The sequence below is a fragment of the Scyliorhinus torazame genome, chromosome 22, assembly GCF_047496885.1.
Source record: "Scyliorhinus torazame isolate Kashiwa2021f chromosome 22, sScyTor2.1, whole genome shotgun sequence".
Taxonomy (NCBI): Eukaryota; Metazoa; Chordata; class Chondrichthyes; order Carcharhiniformes; family Scyliorhinidae; genus Scyliorhinus; species Scyliorhinus torazame.
In genome coordinates, this window is record NC_092728.1 from 52629893 (window position 1) to 52652034 (window position 22142).

The window sequence follows — 22142 nt, forward strand, 5'->3', positions numbered from 1 at the left end:
TAAGTTTAACATCATGTCCCCTTGGCCATGATTTCCCTGCCATTGGAAGTAATCTTTTCCGATTACAACCCTGTCAACTCCTTTTAACATTTTCAGCACATGGATCCAATCACTCCCTCAACCAGCTATATTCCTGGAAATACAAACAAGTTTATACAATGAGTAGAGGGAAACTTGCTTCCATCTGGAAATGCTTTGTGTTGAATTTAATTACCCAAAATGGAAAGGGTGTCTCCATTCCTCAGTGATATGTTCTATTTAAAAGCATTTGATTTGAAATAATGAGACAGAAAACTTCGGTATTATGGTTTTGTGATTTTTGTGTGGTTTTTAACAATTGGAATACGTTAATTCAGTAATTTTGCATAGGTAGAATATTCTGCTTCTATGCCTATCAAAAAAATGAAAATAGTATCTGATTAGGTCTAATTTCAGTGATATCTGATTATTCTTTGTACTTGCTGCTTGACAGATGATAATGATTATAATACTCTCTTTCTGTCTTCCTGAATTTAGCACTCATTAATTCCTCCTCCTGTTTCCAACCATTCTGTCTCTAATTACCCAGGAACAGAGCAGGGGAAAATCTTTCCTTATAATTTCTCAACTTTTAAATGAAAATGTGTCTCAATATTTTTCTTTAAAGGGACACTAATACGGTGATGTTACTCAATTTGATGATACTATTTCTGGGATCCTCTATGCAAAGAAATAAAAAGAGAAAATGCTGGAAATATCCAGCTAGTCAGGCAGCATCTATCAAGGGGGAAAAAATAGTTAACCTTTCAGGTCGATAACGTTGTGTCGGAACTGGAAAAGGTGCCCTTGACTGGATGCATTCCATTTCTCACACTTGCCCTCCCTCCCAGAACCATGAGAGGAGTTGCCTTGTCCTAACCCTCCACCTCCCTCAGACTCCACATTGAACAGATTGCCCTCTACCATCACCAGCGTGATGTCATCACGAAACACATCGACTCCTCCCCTTTCAGCATTCCAAAGGGTCCACTCTTTAGTCACCCCACGACACCCTTCCCCATCCCCGGCACGTTCCCAAGCAAGCACAGCGGACGTTATACCTGCTATCTTACCCCTTTCCTTCCTACCGTCCTTGACCACAAACACTCCTTCCAGATAAAACAGCAACTTACTTGTACTTCTTTCAATTAAGAATACTGTATTTGTTGCTTATGATGAGATTGCTACATCTGGGAGAGAGAAGCAGATTGCATGATAGATTTTGTCAAAAAACTCGATTCAATCCACAAAGCATTCTCCGTCCCACTCAGACCTCTGCATTTGACATCGTCCAAATAAAGACCAATGCAAACTCGAGGAATGGCATCTCATCTCTCAGTTAGGCATTTTACAGCCTTCCAGACACAACACTGAGTTCAACAATTTCAGATCATAATCTATGACGAAAAAAAATGGTTAGGGGCCTTGAACTTGGGCAAGGATTTGGAAGAGACACAGATATTGCTGGGAAGAGATGGGACAAGAGAATAAAAATAGAGTCATGTTGAAGGGAAATGAGCTCTGAGGGGCAAGAACAGGCTGAAATGATGGATCAAAGAGGGAAGCACTGTTTGTAGGTCTGGGAAGGAGTTTGAAGCAGACGTTCAGTGTTGGGAGATTGGCAATGGAGGGCAGATCTCTGGAGGATATGAGGCCTGATAGTCATGAAAGCCATCGTTTGATGTTCTGTGTTCAGGTAATAGTCCATGAAGGGGGAGGTAGGAGGAAGTGACAGAGAGTAGGTGTTCAGCTTCTGCTAGATAAAGATTGATTCTTCAGCACCAACCTTGTCAACAGGTTCTTTCAGAAATCGTGATAATATGAAAAATCGAGGAAATTCAGTAATTGGGAATGTGCATATGTTTAAAAACTGTTTTAAAATGGTAGCTGTGTAGATGTAGAGATGGTTTGGCTAGGTTGTGGAACTAGAGCTTTTGAGATGTTGATAAACTTAGTAACACCGTAAACAAATATTTTACCAAAGGCAAATTGGTAACAACTGAATGTCAAGGGGTTTGAGTAAGATGTTAGAATTTCAAAGGAGGAGAATATTACAATTAAATTCTAAAAGGCAGACTCACAAAATGAAGTTAATTAAGAATAACTCCTCAGAAGGTTAGTTCAGATAAGGGAAGATCAAAAGGGAAAAGAGTACTTCAAGAGCAATTTCACCCTATCAAAGCTAGCTGTTTTGAGCATGCTGCCCACATAGTAAACTTTGGGTGAACTCCCAGAAAGCTGTGCTTGTAGGAAAAGCCTGTTTGAAAAACAATTGTTCTTCCAATCGCCAGAAGCAACCCAAGAAGTATAAGTGCCTGGTGTGGTACCTATTATTGGATTTTGCCTGGAGTTTTCAAAACTTATAGGATGTTGTTTGGGCAGGATTAGCTCTGAAGTTAGGTAAATAAAAGGATATAGAACTGGGTAAATTTAGGGATACTGTTTATAGCCATTGAGTTAGTTGGGGGTTGGTCAGTTAATGTGGCTGGACGGCAGGTTCATGATGCTGTGCGACACCAACAACATGGGTTCAATTCCCGTACCAGTTGAGGTTATTCATGAAGACCGCGCCTTCTCAATCTCACCCCTTGCCTGAGATGTGGTGACCCTTAGGTTAAATCACCACCAGTCAGCTCTCTCTCAAAAGGGGAGAGCAGCCTATGGTCCTCTTGAACTAGGGCGACTTTCATTTAATTGAGTTAGTTAAGTGTATTTCTAGTTAACTTTATTGTTGTGTATTTCATTGAGTAATAAACATTTATTTTGTTTAAAATGATCACAAAGACGTCCGGGATAATTTTGTCTGGTTTTCACGTCTTACCTCACATTATACTAAATTACAAAATGTACAGTTGAGAGCAAGGTTTTCCAGTTTCTTTCTGGGACTTGGATTACCCTGGCATTTAGCACCAACTGTGCTTGGAACAGTTCGATGACGTTAGGAGCGAACCTGGTAGAACCTCCTGCAGCGTGTTGAGAGGAAGATTCCTTAGAGTGAATAAGGAGAGCAGAGAAATTGAGGCAGTTAACGTCACACCCGCAGCTCACAATGAAAAGATCTAGAACGAGTGAGAGGCCAGAGCAAAAGGTTCAGGTGGGAAGGGGATACTGGAGGCAGGTGAAAATTACCGTTGTACGCGGGAAGAAGTGGGTGTGCCGCCGAAGGTGACAGAAGAAGACATCAGCCGTCTGCTAATCTTGAAATTCATGAAGGTTGGGTGGTAACTGAGGCTTTTGCAAGGGCTAATCATCACAGTTCAGAGGGGAGAGTGAAAACTCAGCGAAGGGTAATATTGAAAGACCAATGGGATGGGGCCAGAGAAAAATGAAAGGAAATAAGAATCCGGAGGGGTTTTGGTATCCCAAGGATTGTTGAAGCTTGCGGTGTGCTTTGACACCAAGAGGAAGATGCAAAAGCACCACATGAAGCAGGGGATGAAAAGGAGCTGTAAATGTGGACATCTTTGTGATAGAGTCGGTGCTCCTGAAGCCAGAGTTTGAGAGTGTGCACGTGGTTTCCAGAATGCGGTGAAAGCAGTAGTTTGAGGAAGGCTGAATGCCTTGGAGGTATTTCTAAACACGGTTGCACCTGAAACACGGAAGATGCCTTTTCATTTGGAATCCAGCCTGAGCTGGAGACACCGGCTCGTTTCATGTGGATTTGAACTGAAGGGACTTGATTTAGAAAGAGCTCAGTAAATATAAGCTTCTACTTCATGGGTCTCCCAAGTTTTGAACAACGGGACATTAGAATTCATGTATTAATGCTCGATGCCTGCAACGAGGGATAATGAGATCCATAAAGAATTAATACTCAGCCGGTGCCAAATGTGGTCTGTGTGCCTGACGGATAGAGAGGAAACATTAATGATTCTCTTTGGGCCCAGATATACAAGGCGAGCTTCAGTTTCACTATTATTTGATGTGAGCTTAGCTCATCTGTCAGCATTAGTCCTCTAAATTGGAAGGTTATGGCTTCAAGTCTCACTGCAGGTGCTGAGTACAGTCTGTGTTGATATTTTACTGCAATGCTGAGACAGTATTGCATTGTTGAGTTGCTATTTTTTTGGATAATGCAGTGAACCATTGCTAACCACCTGCTCGGGTGAATAGTCATGATCCCAAGGCACTACGCCACCAAGAAAAGGGAGTTCTCACGATGTCCTGGCTAATATTTCTCCCTCACTTCACACCATCAAATGCAGATTTCCTTGTGATTCACTCACTGTTTATGGGATCTTGCTTTGTACATTGGTGTCTGCGTTTGCTAACATAACAGTGACTGGATTTCAGCTTCATTGTTAGGTAAGTAATTCGGGACTTCCTGAGGAGATTATATGCTGCTGTATAAAATAAACTTGTTTGTTCGTTGTCTAAGCTCATTCACTTCTGCCAGAATTCAGGGTTTATGTTACTGGATGAATTGATGATCAGGGATTGAATGGAACTATTTCGGTCAGGATAACCGATCTATTTGTTTGGGTGATTGAAAAGCAAGTGCACATTCAATTTCCTCTTTTTTTTGCTTATTCAATGTTGAACAGGAGAAGGGGTTAAGTCAGTTAGAGGCTAGTGCGTGGGTCAGATTAATGTCAATAGCGAGGTTCAATCCCAATTCCAGCTGAGGTAGACTTTGGGATCTGTCTTCGCGCCTGCTCTTTGGTATAGTCAAGGCTGTGTTTCGGGTGACCCTCAAATCGAGGTTGCTACCTAGAGAAGAGAAGATGAATGGAGAAGGAACTGTTTCTCAACAGTGATCAAGGAACGAGCGAGAGAGCTCAGAATAATTCCACTAATCAAAAGAGCACTGTGATATATTTACTACTGAACCTTTGATCGGCTTGAATGTGAGTCAAGTCGGTTGCTGCGCACTAATCATCTGCGCTGGCTCTTTTTGTGTGTACTCATTGGGGGGAATTGCCTTGTGCGCACAAGTTTCTATTTAATTTATTTTGATTTTCTCAGGTATGGAGGGCTGACGTTTGGCAATGTGCTCAAATCTATCCCAGCGTCCTTCAGTACGAAGGTTGCTCCAATGGTGCGGAAGATTGCCGTGAGGAGAACTGCACAGGTAAGGCAAAGGGGCTGCTTTTCTGAGGTTGACGATATATGTCGCCACCATCCGCAGTACCTTAACCGCACTCAAATGCACATAATGTTAGAAGTGGAACAAGGTTTTAGTGAACACCATTTTGTTTTGAGTTGCAACGTTGCTACTTTGTGGCCTTGATTTTTGCAGGCGTGGGAGAAGTGATGCAGGATGGCCCATCCAGCGAGTTCAGGACAATCGTGGCTTTTTTGAGCTGAGCGGCTGGGCCTCACTTAAATAAAAGTTCCTCCTCTCCTGCCTGCGCTCTGGTCTAAAGTCACTACTTGACCAGTTGGCAGGAGTGGGAATTTGGTGGTCTCTCAGCCAGCTTTGGGCTTTCTTCTGCAACTGCATCAGTCTTCTCCTGTCCTCATAGTGATCCCTTGATACCTGGGTTTCTCCCACTCTATCTCCTCAATAGTGACGCCTCTTTGCAGGGTGCAGCACCCTGCCTTGCTGCACAGATCTTTATTTGGGTTATATTGCCAGGTGCCTCTAAATCTGTTACCCGAGGCTCTGCTCAAGCAGTGGTTTCTCTGTGTTACTACTAATGAAGTTGGAATGGCAATAGAACTCGCTCAACAATTGCCATAAGGTACTGAGTGGTGAGAGTCATTCACCACGTAAGATATTAACAAATGAGGTGCAGATTGTCCTTGTATTACGTATGCCCAACTCCTTAAAGCACTGAAGGCGAAAGGTCAGGCCTGAACAGGGTGGCAAAACTAGAATAACCGGTTGGGGTAACTTTGGAAATTGTGCAAAGTGCGTTGATACTTAATTGGGACGAATTTACATTTAAAATCTTGCTGGTGACTGGCATCAGAAATGTCAGCAAAACCTTTGTGTAAAGTTTAAAAAATGTTTTTTTTTTAAATATTACCCAATTCATTTTTTCCAATTAAGGGGCAATTTAGCAGAGCCAATCCACCTAGCTTGCACATTTTTGGGTTGTGGGGGTGAAACCCACGCAAACACGGGGAGAATGTGCAAACTCCACACGGACAGTGACCCAGAGCAGGGATCGAACCTGGGACCTCACCTTTGTGGAAAGTTAAGTGGGCAAAGAAGTAACTAAATTGTTCCATACCCCAACTTCTGTTTGGCTTGGCCCAGTTTTATGCCCATTTTATTTGGATAAAGCTGATTGCAAAATCTGATTAAGCTTTTGATGTATCTAATTTGGGTTTCAACAAATAGGTAGAAAAGGATCAGTGATCAATGGAAAGCAGTCCAGAGAACAAGTGCCCTAGTTGAAGAAAGAAAGGCTTTTGTTGAACGGGTGAACATTGTATCTTGGCTAGTACCTTCTTTTCATTTACTTGGTCAGAATGAATGCAAACCAATAAATGTCATGGCTTGGTAGGTGTAACCAGGCTATATTTAGTGCAGCCTGTGGCACTTAACCTTCCCATGCAACCTTACATGGCGTCTGATGTGCATAAGAAAGTAGGTGCTGCCTACAAAGCAGTGCCACCATGTACGTCCGCAATGGTACCTCCTCAGGCAGCCAGAGCAATCTGTGAAAAGATAGGTTTAGCTATAGGATGGTTTCAATGCACACTATAATGTGGATACATTACTGGAAGGTAAGGTAGTTCAACTGGAGCTGAAGCCATAGTACAGTGTCACGTTGCACTTTTTAAATTAAGCCTTGGTGAAGTTAATTAAGCCTTGGTGAAGTGTTGTTATTGGACTGTGCACCAGTCACTCTGCGCCACAATGCTGTCCTGCTGGTAAGCATAAGATTGGTGTGAAGCACAAGGCTTGAGCAGCAATTCCTTCACTCTTGAAGTTAACTTATAACTGTGGTAGTCACCACTGTTGTATTATATTGTATGTACTGCACTGCATACGAGGGTATTACGGTAAGGCCCCTGTACTACAGGTATGGGGGTAGATCCCTGCCTGCTGGCTCCGCGGAGTATAAATGTGTGTGCTCTCCGAACTGCAGCCATTTCGGCAGCAGCTGTAGGAGGCCACACATCTCTGTGTAATAAAGCCTCGATTACTCTCTACTCTCGTCTCGCCGTAATTGATGGTGCATCAATAACTAAAGCTATTGCCACCTGCATTGTTGACACAGCAGTTGGGGTAGGAGGTTATAGGCCTTGCTAACTGACTTTGCTGACTGACCTATGCTCATTTCGCCTCCCTGAGAACCATTCATTGCCCTCTATCAGGAGGACGACAGCTGAAGAAGATACAATTTGGAAGTAAAATGGAAGCACATGCAGAGGGGAGCATTTTACTAACTCAGCTAATTTTACTAATTTTTCTTTTAATTCTATAGGCTTTTTACAACAACAAGGGATATCACAGCATGCCAACCTATCTGAACACCCTGAACAATGCCATTCTCCGAGCCAACCTGCCCAAGAGCAAGGGCAACCCTGCAGGATACGGTAAGCCGAAAGGACCATACGAGTAAACCCTTTGATAAAGAGGTAACTCTGGTGTTAAAAGCAAAGCCCTGTTGTCTCCTCTATTGATGGTACCGGTGATGAACGAATGAAAATGAATGATCGGTCTGGAATGTTACAGCCACTGTTATCAGCAGTCAAATTCTGCAGGCCCAGGTATGGTGCAATTGAATTTTAATCAAGGTCTTGTGATTCAGGAACTGAGTTTGTTGTATTTTGAATGGTGCACATTCAATATAATTGTAGAATTTTCCATAACCCGCAGGTTAACAAATTGCCCTTTCATCTCTGGAACCTATTTCCGAATGATACCTGAGTTGAAGATCACCCATGTCCGTCAGCTGCAAATTAAATCAGTTGGGGAAGTTTTTACTTGGTTACCGGTTCATAGACCAGACCATGCTGATTGACGTTTAACTGGCAGCTTCACTCAAATACGACATGTTTGGGTGGAGGAAATCTTAAGTGTCTGCAGCAGGATGTTGGTTTAAGATTCATCATTGTGAAGAATCAAATGACCTTCACCCTACATTTGATTTACTGCACACCCATGGTACCTGAAATGAGAAATATTTCAATTCTCCAGAGCTGACATCCCTCACAGTGGCTGGAGGCCCTAGACGCAAGAGACAAAATGATGTAGGATAAAATAGAGAGCATCAAAAATGTAGCACATGCCTAAAATGATATTCAAACAAAATCAGGCACCTGAATTAATTTACATACACATATATGCACATATATGAAACATGCAGGTTTCTAAATACTCTTTTGGAGGGTTGGCACAGATTCAATGGGCCGATCAGCCGCCTCCTGCACTGTAGGGATTCTATGAATTCTAAAGCATTTTCTTGGTCCGTAACTCTGTTATCAAAGAGTTAAAATCAGAAACATACATGATCTGATGTAAAAATTACATCAGATCACATGATTTAGAGGTAAGAGAGATCAGGATGGAGAAGAAGCTCCAATCTTGTGCACATGTCCAGATTTATAACTATTTGCTGTAAGTAAAGAGTAATGGTTTTTAGAAACTATCTGTCATGATATTCAAACATACATCATAACACGTACATAATGATAGACAGACCAACGGACCAATTAGCACACATAACACGACAGCCAATCACAGACAAGAGCAGACTCAGTATAAGACAAGAAACACAACACTTCCTGGGCAGTCCATCTGGAGACAGCACAGGGCCAGGATCTCATAACAAGACACTCACACCGTCACAACGTGCTGAGTACCAAGTCTGATGTATAAATAGTTAAATGGAATAAAACTGCGTTGTACCAATCGCAACCGTGTTGGTTCATCTGTACCTCAGAGCACCCAACACTTCATGATACCAGGAGTGAATCGATACCTACCGGCAAATCTGCCATCCTGAGCCATGGACACCCGCAACAAACCGCAGCCGTTGCAAGTCGCTGGGAACCTGGGCACAAATTGGAAGCTCTTCAAGCAGCACTTCGAACTCTTCATGCAAGCCAATGAAAAACAGGGCGCCTCGGACGAAACAAAGATTGCCATGCTCCTCACTACCGCAGGTCAGCACGCCATCGATGTATACAACTCCTTGGTGTTCGCGGATGGCGAGAACAAAGCTAAGTATGACACGGTCCTCCTCAAGCTCGTCAAGCACTTCAACGTTGAGGTCAACGAAAGCTTTGAGAGGTATGTCTTTCAGCAGCGCCTGCAAGGTAAGGATGAGCTCTTTCAGTCCTTCCTTACGCACCTCCGCATACTCGCGCAGTCCTGCGGTTACGACACCACCTCAGAGTCCATGATCCGGGACCAGATCGTTTTTGGAGTTGCCTCCAGTGGCCTACGCCAGCAGCTTCTAAAAATTAAAGGCCTGACCTTAGCATCTGCAGTTGAAGCCTGTGTCCTGCATGAGAATGCGACCAGCCGCCATGCCCAATTTCAGGCGACCGAATCGGCACGGAGGGGGTCCCACGCGATCAAATCGGCAAGCCAGGCCGCCCACGAGGCCGAACGCGTCCAGGCAATCGAGTTTCTCCCGGCCCGCGGCCCGGATGACGGAGGCCGTTTCGCGCGCTTTTTAAGGCCTCCCGCGTTTGTGCGCGCCAAAACCTACGGCAACACTGAGGGACGTGCTGCGCAGGCGCACCCGACGCAAGACCGAACTGCGCATGCGCAGTGGCGTAACGAACGCCATGACGTCAGGCAATTGTGGAGCTGCACATTTAAAAGGGCAACGTCCTGCAAAAACCCGACAATGCCTACGCTGTGGCAAGATGGGCCACTACGCTGCCTACTGTCGAGCGGCTCAACCTGTTGATCTTCCACATCTCCGACAACCTCGCAGGAACGTGCGGACCATTCAGCCTCCACATCACGACATCCAAACCGACGACACAGATGACCAAGACGCCTTCCGGGTTGCGGTCATTGATGCGAACCGGGTCAACACCATCAATCCGGGCGATGAAGGGAGTGCCACCCTAACGGTAAACCGATCGCCGATCACTTTCCGCCTGGACACTGGCGCCTCCGCCAACCTCATAGCATGGTCAGCATTCTACGCCATGAAGGTCAGACCACCAATCCAGCCATCCCGGTGCAAGATGGTCGACTACAATGGGAACGTTATCCCGGCCATCGGATCCTGCCAGCTCCAGGTGACACACAAAAAACACACGGCCACACTCTCGTTCAAGATAGTTGGCTCATCGAAGGACTCCCTGCCGGGCGCACAGGCATGCAAGGCTCTCCACCTTGTGCAACAAATTCTCTATCTCTCTCCAGATGGGACGTCTGACTTCCCGGATGCAGAGTTCTACGCACAGCTCCAACCGCTCCTCGCCGACAACCAGGAGGCATTCGAAGGCATGGGAACACTGCCATACACCTACCGAATTCGCCTCAAACCGGATGCCATCCCGGTCATTCACGCACCTCGCAGGGTTCCTGCGCCACTTAAAGACCGCCTCAAGCAGCAGCTGCAGGATCTCCAGGACCCAGGGGTCCTATCCAGGGTCACGGAGCCCACGCCATGGGTCAGCTCCATGGTGTGTGTCAAGAAGCCCTCTGACGAGCTCCGCATCTGTATTGACCCCAAAGACCTCAATAATAACATTATGAGGGAACATTATCCCATACCCAAACGGGAGGAGATCACCAGTGAAATGGCCCCGGCGAAGATATTCACAAAACTGGATGCTTCTGAAGGATTTTGGCAGATCCAACTGGACCAGTCCAGCCGAAAGCTATGTACCTTCAACACCCCTTTCGGCAGGTTCTGCTACAACCGGATGCCATTTGGCATCATCTCGGCATCCGAGGTCTTCCATAGAATCATGGAGCAGATGATGGAAGGCATCGAAGGGGTGCGCGTATATGTGGACGATGTCATCATCTGGTCCACCACACCGCAGGAGCACATACATCGTCTCCAACGCGTTTTTGCCCGCATACGGGAAAACGGCCTGCGCCTCAACCGAGCCAAGTGCCCCTTTGGCCAGACCGAGTTGAAGTTCCTGGGGGACCATATCTCCCGGTCAGGGGTCCGTCCGGATGCAGACAAGGTGAGCGCCATCACAGCCATGCCACAGCCGGCCGACAAGAAGGCTGTCCTACGCTTCCTTGGCATGGTCAACCTCCTGGGGAAGTTCATTCCCAACCTTGCCTCCCACACGACGACTCTGCGCCACCTCGTCAGAAAATCCACAGAGCTCCAGTGGCAACGCACACACCAGCTGGAACGGGAGGAGCTCAAACGCAAACTCACTACGGCACCAGTGTTGGCGTTTTTTGACACGTCTCGTGACACGAAAATCTCAACTGATGCCAGCCAATCCGGCATTAGAGCAGTGCTCCTGCAGAGGGATGACACGGCATCATGGGCCCCAGTGGCCTATGCATCGCGGGCCATGACCCCCACAGAGCAGCGCTACGCGCAAATCGAAAAAGAATGCCTGGGCTTGCTAACCGGTTTAGACAAGTTCCACGATTACGTCTACGGTCTTCCACTTTTCACGGTCGACACTGACCACTGCCCCCTGGTCAGCATAATAAACAAGGACCTGAATGAGATGACCCCTCGCCTCCAGCGCATCCTACTTAAACTCAGGAGGTACGACTTCCAACTGGTCTACATTCCAGGGAAGGACCCTATTCGTGGCGGATGCCCTATCCAGAGCAGTGAGCATGCCGCCAGATGCGGAGGGGTTCGTATGTCGGGTCGAGGCACAGGTGGCTTTTACAGCGGGAAATCTGCCGGCTGACAACTCCAGTCTGGCCCGTATCCGCCGAGAGACTGCGGCCGACCCCCTTCTGCAGCGAGTGATGCGCCACATGACGGGAGGATGGCTCAAAGGGCAGTGCCCGCAGTTCTACAATGTACGAGACGACCTAGCCATCATTGATGGTGTCCTTCTGAAGCTGGACCGGATTGTGATTCCGCACAGTATGCGCCTGCTGGTTCTCGACCAACTACACAAAGGCCACTTGGGGGTCGAGAAGTGCAGACAGAGGGCTCGAGGAACGGTATACTGGCCGGGCATCAGTGACGATATTGCCAACATGGTGATCAACTGTACAACCTGCCAAAGGTTTCAGCCGGCGAAACCTCCTGAGACGCTTCTGCCCCATGAGCTGGTGATGTCCCCCTGGGCGAAGGTGGGTGTTGACCTATTTCACTCGCTCGGCATGGACTATGTCATCATAGTTGACTACTTCTCAAACTACCCAGAAGTCATACGCCTGCACGATTTGACGTCGTCTGCTGTCATCAGGGCCTGCAAAGACACCTTTGCTCGCCACGGCATTCCGATGACTGTCATGTCGGACAATGGGCCCTGTTTTGCCAGCCATGAATGGTCGTCCTTTGCTGCTTTGTATGGCTTCACACACGTGACGTCCAGCCCTCTGCATCCCCAGTCCAATGGAAAGGCGGAGAAGGGCATTCACATTGCCAAGCGGCTCCTCTGCAAGGCTGCTGCTGCCGGGTCGGACTTCTACCTCGCCCTGCTGGCCTATCGCTCGGCCCCACTGGCCACTGGTCTCTCACCAGCACAGCTGCTGATGGGTCGCGCCCTCAGAACCACTGTGCCTTCCATCCTGACACCAACAATAGACCATGCTCCGGTACTGCATAGGATGCAACTGCAGCCGGTCGCCAGAAGAGGTCGTACGACATACGGGCAACTGATCTTCCCTCCCTGGCCCCTGGAGACAACAACCGCATCCACCTACCAGACGGTGGCTGGTCAGCACCTGTCGAAGTTCTCCGACGCGTGGCTCCCCGCTCGTTTCTGGTACGCATGCCGGATGGATCCGTGTGTAGGCGCAATCGCCGAGCCCTTCGCTTACCTCCACGCTCGCAACGGGACCCTACACAGACGCCGTGTCCTCCACTGGTTCCTGATAGCGACTTTGTGGAGCTGCCATATACCATGCCCCTTCTGTCGCCGCCTGTGGCCAGACTCGCACCTCAGCCGGTGGTTCTCGACCCACCCTTGAGGCGGTCAACCCGAATTCGTCGCCACCTACTAGACTGGACTTATGAGACTGTTCACACCTCAAACTTTAGCAACTACTGTTTTGTAACATGTCACTGTTTTATCGTTACAGGCCTTGTTTGATTGTTCCAAATTTCAACATTGTTCTTCTTTTGTTATGGTACAACCTCGTTAGCATGTCACACCTGATGTTAAGCTAGTTAAGCCCCATGTACATGATGTAAATATTACACGCACACACACACCTTTAGCTGCACTCAGGACACATTTATATTTATAACCACGTAGGCACATAAACTTGTAAAAAAAGGGGGGATGTCATGATATTCAAACACACATCATAACACATAATGATAGACAGACCAACGGGCCAATTAGCACACATAACACGACAGCCAATCACAGACAAGAGCAGACACAGTATAAGACAAGAAACACAACACTTCCTGGGCAGTCCATCTGGAGACAGCACAGGGCCAAGACCTCATAGCAAGACACTCACACCGTCACAACGTGCTGAGTACCAAGTCTGATGTATAAATAGATAAATGGAATAAAACTGCGTTGTACCAATCGCAACCGTGTTGGTTCGTCTGTACCTCAGAGCACCCAACACTTCACTATCGACCCGAGCAGCATACTGTGGGAGAATAGACAATCCCCAAAACCCTGGTCTAGAACCCAACCGCACAATGAAAGATCAATGACAACATGACAGGATGTTCTGCTGTTGGGGTGGGGACGATGGGTTAACTTTGTATTTATTATGCTATTGATGTCTGTATTGCTGAATGGAAATGTTCCCTCTTGTTGGTGATTCCCATCATCTCAATTATTGTTAAACCAGATCGGCCAAGCATCTCTGCTCCATTCATAGATGGCTTGTTTATGAGATTGTGATCTGATCTCCCAACCCGCTCTTGTGATTGTCATTTCAAGTGTCCAAATAATCTGCTGGAATGTCCCAGCATCGCTCTTATGTTTCCTGTGCAGAAAGAATGTGAATACAAGAGAATGTCATGGAGGGGACCAAATCTAGTATTCATAGCATCAATGAGCCCTAATGAGTTAGCCAAAGATCTTTCACCAATAGCATGAATATGGGGATAGCGATGACTCCACAACATTTTCTGCTTTCTTGTGCAGGAGATAAAATGGGCTAGGCAGTGGGAGATGAAATTTGACATTGTAAAAGAAAATGGGTAAAGGTGCTGTTGAAGTAAGGCACTGAACTACATGCTGAAATAGTAGCCTGCAACTTGGAGAATATTATAGTTTACTGTGGTCAGACCCCGCCTTTGTTTCAGTTTGGTCAGCAGAGCACAAGAGTAACATTTAAATCTTGGGGACAGTGGAGAGGAGTGCCAAAAGGCTCCTTACTTGTTCTTAACCTAATGACCATGCAAAGAAATATCGAAGTAACGTTGCTGCATTGAGACAAAATAATGTTAGTACTGAACAAATCAGTGTGCCCTTGTGGGTGTTGCAATATAATTGTATGTGCCTTTAAGAGATAATAGCATGACCTCACTTTTAAGGGAAGTGAGTCATGTGATCTAGCCTCCATTTCACTTTGGCCTGGTGCAGAACGCACACACAGCTCTGAAGCTCAGATGTCCTCAAGTCTTCTGTCCTTGTTTATAATAATAATAATAATCGCTTATTGTCACAAGTAGGCTTCAATGAAATTACTGTGAAAAGCCCCTAGTCGCCATATTCCGGCGCCTGTTCGGGGAGGCTGGTACGGGATCTGTTCACATGTGCGTGTTCTTAATAAATGAACCCAACATGTGTTTGCAAAATCCCTTACAAGTAATTGGTGCCTTTATATCATTATAAAAACACATGACATATTGTGCAGTCATGGTTCCTTGTCAAGGTCAAAATGCCCAGCCCTGCAGCAAGATTCAATACAAGTATGACATGGTGAATCTTAGATTATGCTACACAGCATGCCCTTAACATTCTGGTCAGACCACAATGGAGTCGCAGCTTCAGAGACTACTGGAAATGCTGACTGTGCAGTAAAGCTTTGAAGACACAGTGCAAAGATAGTGCTCCAATAAAGAGCTGGTAAGCAGATGGGTCCCTCATGGTGAGATTGCAGCATATAGCCCATCAGTTCACTGAGTGGGGACCGCAGGCAAGAGGATCAGCACTAGGTTAGTTTGATCGGAAAAGACAAATGGCTGGGGTATGGGCCAGATCGATGGTGCGTGAGGGAGAGTCAAACCACAAAAAAAGTTCTAAAAATCATACCAGAGAAGGTTGCGATTATAGCAGGCGGAGTTTCAGAAAAGCAGGCGAAAGCAGCTACAGCAACACTTACAATCTGAATTCAAAATGTTTAAACAGAGCACAGAGCTATGTGGCCTCTTGATTCAGGTGTATCTGAACCAGACAAGCAAGCCATAAAAATTTGCCTAGCAATTGGGAATAGCGGTCTGCATTGGCTGAGTACATCAGGATTCATGGCAGAAGAGCCAAAGGCGACCACATTGGAAAATCGGTTGAGAATCAAGTTCACCTTCCGCATTTATCAATTGGAGTTCACGTCATTTCGACAACAGCCTATGAAGTCCATAGACCACTTGATCAGCAGATGCAGAGTATTGAGTTTTCAAACATAGAGCTGGCAGGCAGAATTGTTGAGTTGGTGATCGCATCCACATGCTGGACAAGTCCAAAACATATAGCATCAAAAAGCTACTCAAGGATGGATGCAAGTGCAAAGCGATCCTCGCAGGTCATCGAAGCTTACAGATTCTGAGCAGAACCCCAGTTGTTGATGCACTCACTATAACATCCGACCCCAGCAAGACATGGAAGTGTGGCCTTCTGCATGCAGCAAGGAACCTCCCAGCTTTCCACCAATTAGCAAAGCATGTGACATTGGAATCAGTAGTCACGCACACCCTTTACTGCTATTTTCAATTTATTTGATGTACCGAGAGAGATCATTACATAACAGCCTGCAGTTTATTGGTAGGCCAATTGAGGATATGTGTGAGAAGTGGAATATTGATCACACTACATCTTCTTCACATTACCCTAGATCTAACAGCCAGGCAGAATAAATGATTCATCTGGTGAAATCCCAATTTCTCAAATGTAGCCAGACCAAGCAATATCTGCACGTAACAGTGTTATATCAGAGAGTGATACCTTTAAGGGCAACTATTCCACCACCAGCAGAGATCATGCTTGGCGGACCAGTGCATATCAATTAACCTACTCTTGCCTATTCCACTCTCAGAAAATAGAAAGTAACTTTTAAAACTGCAAGAGAAGAGGACCAACGTGCATGATGAAAATGCTGGTACAGAATGGCATGTTTACAATTGGGACAACGTGTTCACATCCCAGGTTCCCACAGATGGTACACGGAAACCAGCTGGGATGACAAGGATTTGTTTGGAAGCAATGGCCAATTCAGTTATTGCACACAAAGGCAAAACAGTGCGGCAAAACCGAGGAGAAATCAGATCCCCTCCAGCTCCTCAACCACCATACAGTCCTTTTACATCTGGGACAAAATGAAATCAGGAAAAGCATCCAAGAATCTCAATCCCACAGATCACTGTGTCTGCACCGATCCAATTAAGCCCTCACTTCAGCCCTATCCCCTTAACCCAATAACCCCTCCTAACCTTTTTTGGACACTAAGGACAATTTATCATGGCCAATCCACCTAACCTGCCGCCTTTGGACTGTGGGAGGAAACCAGAGCACCCGGAGGAAACCCACGCAGACAAAGGGAGAACGTGCAGACTCCGCACAGACAGTGACCCAGCAGTGAATCAAACCTGGGACCCTGGTGCTGTGAAGCCACAGTGCTAACCACTATGCTACCGTGCTGCCCTGAACTTAAAGCAGTTCAGGCACAGATCTCCTGAACTAGCCTGAGTTTCTGAATATTCACTGAGTAAAGGTGCAAAGCAGCAGCCAGGTTTCCGGCATTCGGTCTGGAAGGCATCCTGAGGCAATAGTGAGGTCGCCGACCTAACATCCCGGGGTGCGAGCCTGTGCAGCATTCAGTGAGGCAAGGTCATGGCGTTGGCCAATGACCGTCAAGGGGATCAATGGGGTGACTCTTGACCTCCAGGACGAGGCTGCGGAGGGCAGGCAGGCAACCAACCTAAAAGTACTGTGGCCATTAGGTCAGAAAGCCAGCAGCAGCTGCCAGCCAGGAGCTCACGCAGTTATCGAAGCGCAGGCTGAGAGGTGAGCAGGGCAGCAGTCGGAAGGTGCGAATATGTGCAAGCAAGAGTTTGCATCGTGTCTCGGGGAATCGGGAGCAGCAGCCAGAGGGAGCGAAGCAACTTGACCAGAGTGGAGAGTGAGAGGGCTGGTCTGGACAGCAACTGGACCGGGCAGCGAGAGTGAGAGAGAGCAGGCCAGGCCAGATAGCCAGCAACCAGGCCAGCCAGCCAGGAGCTCACACGGTCGTCGAGGCCCGGCCATCCGAGCGAGAGCCGAGAGGTGAGCAGTGCAGCAGTCGGGAAGTGTGATGGAAGCCATATAAGCGCTGGCATTGTGTCTCGGGGAATCGGGGAGAAGCGGCCAGCAGGGCTCAGCGCCATTGGGGCAGGGCTTAATGTTATTGGGGGTGAGCTGCCACATCACCAGGGGGCAAGCCGTGATGGGAGTCCCCAGCAAAGAAGGTGAGCGAGGGGGCACTCACAAAAGTGTACGTCCGCCTCTGCACAAAGCTCTCCAACTCTGATGTCCTCAAGCTTTCTGTCCATGTGCTTCACATGAGCTTGTTCTTAATAAATGAACCCAAAACATGTTTGCACCATCCGTTATGAACGATTGGTATCATTATAAAAGCCTGACCGTGCTTCCCACAAACAGGGGCACAAGCAAAATATTACAGTGGTGTTTTAGTGGAGAATACTTGAATGCTTTCCTAAACCATCTTTAAATATGCAGTGAATGTTCCAGACAGCATATTCAGGCACCTGGAAGATCTGATATGCAGGAGGCAGGTTTTTGAATTATTTCTTCATGGTCGTTTCGATTAATGAATCCTTAAGTTTAATAAAACCATTAAAATCTAAATTCTTAGCTTAATTATTTTTAGGAAATAAATGATGCAACACATTAGCTTTTCCTCATGGCAGAAAATAAAGTTTGTTCAAAGTAAGGCCGGTTTAATCAATGATAGCATTATCTGGCTGCCTTTATTTCGGAGGTGAGTGTACTTTGAACCCAGCTAAATTTATCACCAACTGGCAGACTAAAAATATCTCTTTCAGAGGTGCGAGTTCTGAAGATGTGGGGATTGGCTAACTTCTTTGCAATTTTGTTCCGAAGTAACTCTTCAAAGACCAGGGGCGGGATTCCGCGCTGGGTCGGAGAATCGCCGGGGGCTGGCGTGAATCCCGCCCCCGCCGGTTGCCGAATTCTCCGGCACCGGATATTCGGTGGGGGTGGGAATCGCGCCGCGCCGGTTGGCGGGCCCACCCCCCGGCGATTTTCCGGCCCGCAATGGGCCGAAGTCCCGCTGCTGGAATGCGTGTCCCGCCAGCGAGAATCAAACCACCTCTCTTACCGGCGGGACAAGGCGGTGCGGGCGGGCTCCGGGGTCCTTGTGGGGGGGGGCGATCTGGCCCCGGGGGGTGCCCCCACGGTGGCCTGGCCCGCGATCGGGGCCCACCGATCCACGGGCGGGCCTGTGCCGGGGGGGCACTCTTTTCCTTCCGCCTTCGCCATGGTCTCCACTATGGCGGAGGCGGAAGAGACCCCCCTCCACTGCACATGCGCGGGGATGCCGTGAGCGGCCGCTGACGCTCCCCCGCATGCGCCGCACGGCAAAGTCAGTTTCGCGCCAGCTGGCGGGGCACCAAAGGCCTTTCCTGCCAGCTGGCGGGGCGGAAATCAGTCCGGCGCGGGCCTAGTCCCTCAAGGTTAGGGCTCGGCCCCTCAAGATGCGGAGGATTCCGCACCTTTTGGGCGGCGCGATGCCGGACTGATTCACGCCATTTTTGGTGCCGGTCGGCGGACATCGCGCCAATTGCGGAGAATCCCGCCCCAGATCTTTCTGCAACAAAAAGGGTGAGGTGGGGGTGGGAGGAAAATCAACTAAAAATAAAAGCAGAGTTGAGAAACCGCTAACAGTAAATACTTCTAGTTCTACTTTAGGGCAGCACGGTAGCATGGTGGTTAACACGATTGCTTCACAGCTCCAGGGTCCCAGGTTCGATTCCTGCTTGGTTCACTGTCTGTGCGGTGTTTGCACGTTCTCCCCATGCGCGCGTGGGTTTCCTTCGGGTGCTCCGGTTTCCTCCCACAGTCCAAAGATGTGCAGGTTAGGTGGATTGGCCATGCTAAATTGCCCTTAGTGTTCAAAATTGCCCTTAGTGTTGGGTGGGTTACTGGGTTATGGGGATAGGGTGGAGATGTGGGCTTGGGTAGGGTGCTCTTTCAAAGAGCCGTTGCAGACTCGATGGGCCGAATGGTCTCCTTCTGCACTGTAAATTCTATGACTTTATGACTTTCCGTATCTGAAACTTAACAAGATTGCTGTTGCAGATGTCATCATAATAGAAAGCAGAAGTTTTCTATGAACACTGCAGAGCACATCCAGTACAAGATGAGCTGGATTAGCACTGGGATGAGGTGTGCCTTTTGCTAAGTTGATGTCGTGATGAAGGCTCCATCTCTGAGCTTACAGAACCTGGTGCAACCTGTGTGTTCGGGCAAGGTACCAACACAAGCAAAAGAGTAAAGTTTTCACAATTTCTTTCACGTTCCAGGAATCACAATCCCCTGACTGTTGAATCATGTCACAGGCATTCATCCATAAAGCTGAGATTGAGACAGTGGGCACAGGAGGACCATAGCAATTACTGAAAATAGAACAACTCTCTTTAACCCTCTTCCCATTGCCACAAATCCCATCCGTGAATATTATATAGCATTAGACAGGTTGGAGTGTGTTTCAAGGTACCAATTATTTTCTGAATTGGGAAGACGCCAATTGGTCTGCTTGTTTTCTCGCGGAAATGATTCGTCCTTACCCAGATCTGCTCAGAAACAAGCATTTTAAATGTCAATTAGACTTGTTATGTAAACTTTAATACGGGACAGACGCTAACTGCAGAAATCCAGGACTTTTCCTGTCGTCACATCAAATCACTTGTCTAATCATTGGTAAACAGCTCTAACTCTGTTTTCATGGTTATGGCAGCCCTTAACTCTACGATATTGTAAAATGCTGGAGGCTGCATGTTACCCTACTGATGGCAGTCATATGAGTGACATGCTTCTCACAGCGTGAAAAGTTCCATAGAGCTGCCTAAGTAACTTACAAGCACGTTCCTTATAAGTACCAAAATGCTCTAAACCCAAACATCCTTATGAAATATCGTAAAAAATAAGTAACTTTAAAACGTAATGCAATGAACAATATTATAGACTGTTTGTTTCAAGATTGAATTAAATGGTATTAAGCTTAGCCTACACTGTGGTCCCTGATTGAGTACAATGAATGAATTAAAATTTCCCACTGGATAATTTGCTTGGAGAAGACAAGACAGAGCTTGGCAAGTTTTGTTATATTTAATGGCTTTTTTAGAATAAATTTAGAGTACCCAAATATTTTTTCAATTAAGGGGCAATTTAGTGTGTCCAATCCACCTAACCTGCACAACTTTAGGTTGTGGGGGTGAAACTCACGCAGACGCGGGGAGAACGTGCAAACTCCACATGGATAGTGACCCGGGGCCGAGATCGAACGCGGGTCCTCAGCGCCGTATATTTTATGGCATTTTATTTAATGTTACAGTAATCTCGCTGAGTTTCACAGTAAGAACTAACTGAACAGGTAAATACCGACAAAGGTGCAAGTTCTTATTTCTAGCCAGGCGGCTAACCACCTGCTTTATGTAAAAACATGCAGCTGTATTTTAACTTCTCCACAGTAAGTTAGATTTCTAGCTGAGGAGAACGTTAACAAAATAAGTAAAACCAGCATATTGACATGTTTAGAGTTGTGCAGAGCAATTTGGAGATATTTCTCGAACGTGGAAACGACAGGTTACATCCGCCCTGCCCATTCAGTTATCCCCTCTCCGTCCTGTTAAGTATCCGTATATTTGAGTCAAAAAGGTCTTTCGCCTACTGTCTGCCTGTTCATGGCATCTCAAATGGGTGAGCCTGAGGCGACCCTGAGGTGTCGTCCATTGTACAAGCCTTGTCTCACCAGAGATGTCATCGGTCTTCCTGCTGGAAGATAGGCCAATGGATGTGAGAGATTACAGTGCCCAGTCTATACAGTGAGGTGTTGCATTGTTCTGAAGGTTGTCCCGTTGAAGGTGTACCAAGCCACCGAAGGAACCAGGTTAGGCCCTTCAGCTCCTCACTCGTGGTCTACCATTCAATAAAGTTGTGGATGAACTGTATCGCAAGTCCATGTGCCTCGACACCCTTGCCTAACAAAAAAAAAACGTTGACTGCAATCTTGAAAATTTCAATTAATCCTGCCAACACGTGAAACCTCTTGGCAGAAAGAGTTCCAAATATGCATTCGCACACGATGGAAAAGTGCCTCCTAATTTCACTCCAGAATGGCATAGATCTAATTTTAAGATTATTCTGGATTTCTCCACTAGCGGAAATAGTTCTTTTTTGTGTATTTACCCTTCGAAGCCCTTTGTCCTTTTAAACTTGTCTGTCAGACCATCGCGCAACCTTTGAAGCTCAAGCGAATGCGAACCGAGTTTATGTAACCTGCCCACAGATTTTAAGTTTTGTTTTCATCTTTTGGTTAAGGCCAGTGCCTCCTCACCATTCGACCTTTCCCTGATCAGTACTCAGGAAGATCCATATTTCTATGTCGCCCTGCAATGCCTTTTGGCACTGGGTAAATATTTTATGTGCTCTCATTTATGCGCAGAAAGATCCAGATGTGAGCCATGTTGGGGTGGTTTTGGTTACAGAATGGGCCTCTTAAGGAAGTCTTTGTCGTTTTCTGTATGTTAACAACACATCTTTATTAAATACTTATAACTATATGCAAAAATACAGTGAAGGGTACAGGCAAGGATCTACCTCCATTCCAGGTCTTAGCATGGCTCTGTTCAACACCACACTGCATCAAGATCTAAGTAATGTGT

General features: G+C 46.8%; 1 protein-coding gene across 3 annotated transcripts in view; it reads left to right on the top strand.

Annotated features, from left to right (window-relative positions):
* abca2 (ATP-binding cassette, sub-family A (ABC1), member 2) overlaps window positions 1–22142 on the top strand; it is a 739176-nt gene that overhangs the window by 615365 nt on the left and 101669 nt on the right. For all 3 annotated transcript variants that reach the window (XM_072488215.1, XM_072488216.1, XM_072488217.1), the window contains 2 exons: window positions 4984–5089; window positions 7401–7512. In XM_072488215.1, the coding sequence (XP_072344316.1) occupies window positions 4984–5089; window positions 7401–7512 (218 nt within the window). The remainder of the gene's footprint in view (window positions 1–4983; window positions 5090–7400; window positions 7513–22142) is intronic.